The 8,498-nt window shown below is 39.8% G+C and overlaps 1 protein-coding gene across 1 annotated transcript; it reads right to left on the minus strand.

The window, feature by feature from the left end:
- Nucleotides 1-691: 691 nt before the first annotated feature.
- On the minus strand, nt 692-6,620 carry GPR33 (G protein-coupled receptor 33). The gene is made up of 2 exons (XM_036093142.2): nt 6,479-6,620; nt 692-2,628 (listed from the first exon to the last, which is right to left on the minus strand). The coding sequence occupies exon 2, from the start codon at nt 2,620-2,622 to the stop codon at nt 1,603-1,605; it is 1,020 nt and encodes a 339-aa protein (XP_035949035.2). The 5' UTR covers nt 2,623-2,628; nt 6,479-6,620; the 3' UTR covers nt 692-1,602.
- Nucleotides 6,621-8,498: the final 1,878 nt, after the last annotated feature.

Raw genomic sequence — 8,498 nt, forward strand, 5'->3', positions numbered from 1 at the left:
CTGCCCTAAAGTCCTTTCCCGACGCTACCGGTCTGCGAGTCTGTGCCCCATCCGCGGTGCGCGAGGATGTCACTCACCGGCGGTGTAGGATCCCCACGGCCAGGCACCCTCCCACCGCTGTTTATCCTCCGATATCTGCCCGCAGAATCACGGCTCCCCGCTTTGTACCTCAAAACCAACTGCCTGCGATATTCTGTTTGTAGAGATCCAGATCTTCTTACATCTCAGGCTGGTTTCGTGGGTGCTCAGAGTGGTCTGGTAGATATCCAGCTCAATCCCGGGGACCAGCTGAAATAGGGTCCCCTACTCCTCCGCCATCTTTCCCCCCTCTACCCAGGTAGATTCTTAAACATTTATAATTATCTTAGTCACATATTTCTGAGACAGTTCAATCTATAGGTTTTGAAAAGAGACATTTAAGATACCTTTACATTGAAAACATTATAGTATAAATTCTTTATCCTTTAACATAGATATGAAAAGATCAGTGTTTTGTCATCCCCATGTTAAATTTTGTCCATACCAATTAAATAATTTAGGAGCTATGTAAATAAAGAGGGATCTTGTTCCAAATGTCTATTTGCTAGAAGATTTTGTGACAGAAAAGTCAGATCAATAGACACTATTGCTATTTAGAAATTGATATTCCTATAGCCTCAAAAATCAGAGGTTAAGAATCACATTTGCACCATTTTACACCAACTGGGATGGCTATCATTGAAAAAAAAAGGAAAATAATAAGTGTGGGTAAGGGTGTGGAGAAAGTGGAAATTTTGCACATTGCTGGTGGGAGTGTAACACAGTACAGCTGCTGTGGAAAAGTGTGGGCGGTTCCTCAAAAAGTTAAACATATAATTGCCATATGACCCAGTAATTCAAAATAATTCAAGATAATTGAAAACAAGGACTCAAACACCTACTTGTATATCAGTGTTCACAGTAGCATTATTCACAATAGCAAATGTAGAAACAACCCCAATGTCCCTTAACATAAGAATGGATAAGCAAAACATACAATGTAATAAACATACAATGGACTATTATTTAACCATAAAGAATAAGGTTCTGATATGTGTTACAACATGGGTGAACCTTGAAAACATCATGTTAAGTGAAATAGGCCAGACACGAAATAAGAAATGTTGTCTGAATCCACTTACATGGAATATCTAGAATAGCCAATTCACAGAGACAGAAAGTAGATTGGAAGTTATGAGGGGTTGTAGGGAGGGGGATATGAGGAGTTATTAGTCAATCAGTGCAGAGTTTCTCTTTGGGGTAATAAAAATTTTTGGAAATAGTGGTGGTGGTTGCAAAACACTGTGAATGTAGTTAATGCCACTGAAATGCACATTTTAAAATGGTGAAAATGGCAAATTTTATGTTATATATATTTTACCACAATAAAAACAGAGTAAAAATAATTATATTTGCAACATCACCCATTGCTTGCTTTCTTACAGCTCTTTTAATATTCATAGATCTAGCCATGGTACAGCCTAGATGTCTCTCTAATATAGGGATTATATTCTACAAAAGCAGAGGGTACCTCTCTGGTGGTAAAATTGACTAAGATCCATTGTTTCCTCTGGGATCCAAAATTTAGATGTAGGCTTCTGAATTTAGGTTTTGTGTCCTTTCTGCCAAAGAGTCCTCACTGAATGTTGACTCAAACAGGGCAAGAATGGACTTCTTGAAAACATTTTTGAAGTTCTCCCCAGTAAACAGGTAGAGTGTAGGAGAAAAGAGCGCATTGAAAGAAATGGTTATCGCTGTCAGTATCTGAGTCACCTGTAAAAGTACTGATGGGTGCTTAGTGAGAAGTAAGCCCTGGTGTACATGGTAGGGCATCCAGCACACAAAGAAAGAGAGAATGGCAGTCACCATGACTTTGAAGGGCTTAGTGGATTTAAACAGGCCCCTCTCTTTCATCTTGTTGGCTACTCTTTTGTAACAAAGACTGATGATAAAGAAAGGCAGAAGGAAGCCCAGCAAGAAGCGGCTGATGAAACAGGCTACGTGAATCCCTTTCCCTAAAGTTTGCATCTTTTTGCTTTCCCAGTTAGGAGATGCAGCATAGTTATTTTGGCAGGTCACTCTTCCTTTATGGTCATCCTCTGTCTCCCTGAAAACCAAATAGGGCATGCCGAGGGCAGTGGCAGAGAGCCAGATTCCCAGGATGATGCCGGTAGCCCAGCGTGGGGTTCGGTGCAGCTGTGACCACACCGGGTGAAGAGTGAGAAGGTAGCGGTCAACACTGATGGCCGAGAGGAAGAAAATAGAGGCGAACATCCCTGCCGACAAAGTGGCATTGAAGACCTTGCACATGGCAGTTCCAAAGCTCCAGTGATTGTCCTGAAGGTAGGTGGTGGCTATAAATGGTAGAATCAATGTTGAAATAAAATAGGAGAGAATGAGATGAAAAAATAAGAGCGTATTGACAGTCTTTTTCATCTTGAATTTTAGTACCCACAGGTAGAGACCATTGGTCATGGTGCCAATTATAACTGACATGCACAGCAGAAAGGCAGTGATCACGTTTGAGGCAGGAACTAGAAAGTGAGTGCTGTTTCTTACTAAAGTAGAGACATTGAGCAAATCAGTAAAGTTGACCAGATCCATAATTACCTGTAGAGAGAGAAACAGAAAATAACCGTAAAAAAGAAGCAAAAAAAAAAAAAAAAAGTTAATTTTCGCATAGTAACGGTCAAAATGACACTATTTTTAAAAACGCAAATGTAAGGGCCCCTGGCTGGCTCAGTTGGTAGAACATGTGACTCTTGAATTCAGGGTCTTGAGTTCAAAACCCACATTGGGCGTGGAGCCTACCTAAAAAAAATTATAAAATGTCCAACATAATATTTCCATAATAATACAAATCAGATGTTTCCCTAAGCTTTATATTTTTATTTTGTATGAAGAATTAAGATCAGATTAATTTGAGCATCCAAGATAGAAATACTACAGATGAAATTAATGTGAAAGAAATAATGTTTGGGATATTTTGACTTGAAGTAATGAATTTAGGTAGCTAAATATCTTCTAAGAAATGAACCATAGGTCTGACCCTCCTTGATGGTCATAACTTCTTGAATAAGGCAATGTAGGATCAGTTTTACCTGACTAAGGCTTGGTCAGGGCAAATGTTGCTAATGAAATTGAGTAACAAAATTAACAACTGCTGCAAATCAGTAATCATTCAGAGCTATAATTAGATTTCTCCCATGAGCTAATTATTATATGTAGTAAATGCTAGTATTTTAGCATGTGGTAAGAACTGATATTCATTTGGGAGCCCTAGGCTAGGGCACCATAAGAGGGTGACATGCTGGGGTGTCTGGGCCGCTCAGTCAATTAAGGATCTGACTCGATTTTGGCTCAGATCATGATCTCAGGGTCGTGAGATTGAGCCCCATCTTGGGCTCTACTCTGGGCATGGAGAGCCTGCTTAAGACTCTCTCTCTCCCTCTCCCTCTAGTCACCCCCCCCCAAAAGATTGTAAAGTGCCTTCAAAATCGTCAATCAAAGAGGAACATGTACTGTTGAATATAGTGGTAGTTCTTACTTACTTGGGGAAGGAAAAGAGGGAGAGAGGTCAAGGAATTGATATTTATCTTATACTTTTTATATGCCAGGAGCTTTATAAAAAAGTCATTTATTTTTTTCCTAATAAAGACAAATATTTAAACAGAAGATAAAGTGAGGCTTACAGGGTTAAATTTCTTATTTATCAACATTTCCCACTGTGCCTCCGTTGTGGCAGGTGGAGAACCCTGCCAGTGTTTTATGTTACTTCTTTGAAAATCGGTAATTCATGTGTAGTGTTTTGATAATCCTCCATGAATCAGAGTATTTGATGATCCAAACTATCCTATTTCTTGGATAATGATTCCTATAGTATTGAAAATATGAACCTGAGAATGTTTTGGAAAATAGCTATTATATATAACAGTCATATCAACAAATTGGTTTTTGATAAATTGGATAAATTGCTTTAATGGAAATTGCTAGTGATTTTTTTTTTTCACTAAGCAAAAACATTCTAAGAATATATGGAGAGAAGAAATAAAATAATTGCTATTAAAACCACAATTGCTTTAAGTTAATTCTGCCTTCTAAGGGAATTGCAAAATTTTTCTCCAAGGTAGAAAAATGGCCCTCTTCAGGAAAATACCTTAGTAGCCTGCTTTGAATAAAAAGTGAAGTCTAAGCATGGAATGGGTGGCCATGGTGAGTGGAAGAGTGGGGACCTGGGAAAGAGGCTGTGTGAAGGGCCTGGGACCGTGAGAAGAGGGAGGAGTGAGGGTGGTCTTCAGAGAAGGGGGCACAGGAAAAACACTGTGGGAGGTGAGGAGGCTTGATGAGGAGAAAAGATCAATGAGATATTCTGAGGAGCAGAAATGATGCAGAGGATTTAAAATGAGGAATTGTCTCATATTCAATTTTAATCCATTGGCTATGCTTTGACATGGTGTAATGTCCCTTCTCATTAATCACAACTGTCTTGTATTGGTGGTTGCCTTGGGGAATTGAAGGAAAAGAGCTTGTGTTCCTGACTTGGGATGCAGTGGGATGGAGAGAACAGACCAGCAGCAGGAGGTGAGATGGGAATGAGATGATGAATATGGTGGAAATGGGAGAGAGACTGGGGCATGAGTAGAAAAGGAGAAACAAAATTGCATGAAGAATTCCTGATACTGTGTGTGGGTGGCCTTTGTATATCTCTCTGTGTATGTGTGTCTGTCTTTGTGTCTGTGTGGTGTGTCTTTGGTCTGCCTGTATATCTGTGGTGTATTTGTCTGCATGTATGTGGATATATAGTCTTGTGTGTCTCTGTGGTGTGTGTTTGAATCTGTGGGGTGTGCATGGAGGTGTGTGTGTGTGATCTTTTTGTGTATGTGCATATAAAACACTGGATACCTGAATTATAGGGAAGTTTGTTTTTTTTTTAAACAATTGTGTGCCTGAGCTCTAGAAGGGCATCTGAAAGTAATGTAGGACTTGAGCAAAATCAACACGGGTAGTGGTTTTGAATAGCATATAAAGTTTCCTAGGAGCTTTGATTTATTGCACATAACCCAGGAGATTTCTTCATTCTTAGAGAGCTTTTAATGTGGTCTTAAAGTGCTTGCGTATAAATTAGTGGGGCAGAAGCTGGGCTCTGGCGTCCCACAGAACTGGGTGTTCGCTCTCTCTCGACCACTTACCAGCTCTGTGGACTCTTAATTCTGTGGACTCTTAATTCTGAACCCCTTTCACTTTCTAAACCCCAATGAGTTTTTATGAGGATGAAATTACATAATGTATATAAAACTTAGCTCCCTTCATGGCACACATTAAGCACTCAATAACTTTTTACCTATTATTTTGCTCAACTTGTTATACGAAAGCTAGCAAGTACGTCATTTTGCCGTTTTAGTACTACAGGCCACGTTCCTTTCCTCCTCAAAGCCTCCCTACTGAATTCCAGAGGACCAGCAGGGATTTCTGAAAAAAAAATCTAAATGTTCATCTATTGGGGCAGAAGTTCCCAGATTTCGAGTTACTTTGAGGTCTTGCTATAAAAACACCTTTGGCACAGGGTCTTTCAGGTAGACCCCCCTCTCTGCTTGGGGATGCTGTGCTCCTGTGGGGCGGGGGCATGAGAACTTCGGGAAGCTGATCCGTGTTAATTTAGATACTTCATTGTGGGCACCTGGGTGGCTCAGTTGGTTAAGCGACTGCCTTCGGCTCAGGTCATGATCCTGGAGTCCCGGGATCGAGTCCCACATCGGGCTCCCTGCTCAGCAGGGAGTCTGCTTCTCCCTCTGACCCTCCTCCCTCTCATGCTCTCTGTCTCTCATTCTCTCTCTCGCAAATAAATAAAATCTTAAAAATAAAAAAAAAATAGATACTTCATTGTAATGTAGTAGTACAGAAGTGACATTAAGTGGTATGTTCTTTTCTAACTTTTCTACTAAAGCTCTAAAAGTTTTCCTAAGAATTAATCGAATTCATTGAATGTTCTCTCAAACAGTGTGTTCATCATTAGCAAAGACCTATCCATTTAATGCAACAGCATTTAATTAAAAAAACAAAGCCCTGGCCTTCCCCCAAATGATACTTTTCCTTTATAATGCTCACATCTGGGGATTTTTGATACATATTGGAGGGCGCAGGGTCTCTAGGCCCTGCACCTGGGTTTCCGGTTGAGTTAGTTGCTGCAGCGGGCACTGTTCTCTGGCAAATAGCACAGCCACTTACAGTCTCCTCCTCACTGCCCACCACAGGGACTAGAAAAACCTACACGCATTTTCCCCAAATTTCCTTGCAGCAAGTGATTCAGTTTTAATCATCAAGTGATTCATATGATTCAGTGAATCATAAGGAGATGCCACCTGTGTAGTTTCTGGGGTCAGAAAGCTGATCTGGAGTAAGCCTAGAGGGTTTATTCAGATGATAGCACCAGGATAAAACCTGCTGGCCCAGGGAATCTTACCTTGGAGTTATATCTGCGTGTCAGGTGGTCTAAGGCAGGCCAGAGTGACTCTTAACCAGCAGTCTTCTCTCCATGGACAGAGACAAAAATCAATGAAACTTTGACTTCATTTCATCTGCCTTTCTTCTTGCTGATCCTATTCCCCAACTTTGAACCTACTATTTAAATATTCTGTGAGGTCTTGTTCTTTCCTGGTTCCTTTTTCTGTGAAATGTGTGCTTAAGAGGGAGATAGAGAAAGGAGAACTTCTTCAAATCATTTCTCCATTTTAAGAAGAGATTAAAAAAATCCATAAACAGAGTCATTCTATGTAAGGTTGATAAGCTTGTTGCAGGTGTTAAAACACTGATGAAAAATGACCTTCTCATGTGTGGTCGTCCCACCAGGCACCCACTCTACCTTGAGTGGAGCATGGTCATTAGCATACGGAGCATGGTGCTGGGTACATAGGGAAGCGGTAAATATCAAGCATGGAAAAAAGTGAGTCTGGAAACGAGCTACCTAATCCTGCTGGAGTGAAAATGGTCAGGAGGAAAAACAAACACTGAATTTCACATTAAAATGAAATGTGTGAAGACAGGGCAAAATTTAATATTATTTAGTTGGGAAAGATGAAGACTTTTATCTGTCATTTGCATCTGCACAATTGTTGAGAATGGTTGGAAAGAACAGAGTTGGGTACCATATCGTGGAAGACAATCTCATTATAAGGAAATCCTGCAACACAGGTAATACATTTATGAACCGAGTCCTACATTTTCTATTTTCCTCTCCCCAATCCATCTCTGACATTTTTCAGGATTAGCTTCTGTGCTGACCTCAGTGTCCTGATTTTTTTCCTGCTCAGTTTCCTCTTGATCTCTGCACTGCCAGTAGAGAAAAATACATCAAAACCTCAGTGTGTCTTCAGTGTTGAAGCTGAGGAATCAGTTCTCTATTTGGTGTTAGAATTTTAAAGCTTTCATTGCTACTGTAGCCTTATTAGAAATAGGCTTAAATTTTAGTTCTTAATTCATTTGGGACTGTGACCTTCACCCTAAGAACTAATCTTCTTTGCTTCAGGGTAGGTTTTCAAACTTGCTACTGCATTTTAAGAGCGATTTCTTGCTCAGTTTTCATGCCCTTTGGGTTAATTCACATAACTGGAAACAACCTGAAATATTATTTGGTTCAAACCTGCTAATTTTGAATATTAGCAAACTGAGATGCAGAGTTAAGTGATTCACAGTTTTTTTAAAAATTTGATTTATTTATTTGACAGAAAAAGAGAGAGAGCATAAGCAGTGGGTACAGCAGAGGGAGAAGGAGAAACAGGCTGCCCGCTGGCTCATGATAAGTGTTGTCACCATACATTATTACAATATGATTGTAATAATGGATACAGGGACTCGATCCCTGGACCCTGGGATCATGACCTGAGCCAAAGGCGGACACTTAACTGAGCCACCCAGGGGCCCTGACAGTAGTTTTCACCAACAAAAGAACAAGGGCTCCTTCCACTGCCCTATGCTGTTTTATTAATAAAAAAGGTGGGGGGTGTGGACTAGGTTTCTCCTCCTCTCTCTTTTACTCTGTATTTTCAAATTTTACAATTAGTAAAATTCATAAATAACAAATATATTAGGCACTAGTGTTGAACACCCCCCAAATGCACAAGGGCTAGTACCACCATTAGATAGCCTAAAATTTAACTCTTTCATAACTGTCTTCAAAAATACTCTAATTAGTGAGCATTTTCTTCGAATAGGTAGTTAAATCAGTGATATTAACTCTGTTGGAAATATGCGGACTCTGTTTGAGGAAGTGTCTTCTCTTCTGTGGCTTTGGTGATGTGACTTCATTCATTTCACTTTTCATATTTCAAAGAAGTCAGGTGGTTTCAAGAAAAGAGGTCATGGAAATGGAAACTGTTTTATGTTGTTTTGATATAAACACAGTATGAAATATATAAAAAAGCAGAAGCAAATGATGTTGCAAAATCAAATGCTCAAAAGTCTAGGAACTCATATTTGCATATATA

Source organism: Halichoerus grypus, chromosome 8 (genome assembly GCF_964656455.1).
Source record: "Halichoerus grypus chromosome 8, mHalGry1.hap1.1, whole genome shotgun sequence".
NCBI lineage: Eukaryota > Metazoa > Chordata > Mammalia > Carnivora > Phocidae > Halichoerus > Halichoerus grypus.

Excerpts from the sequence above, each read along its gene's own strand:
- GPR33 (XM_036093142.2), bottom strand. The coding sequence starts at position 2,622 with ATGGATCTGGTCAACTTTACTGATTTGCTCAATGTCTCTACTTTAGTA.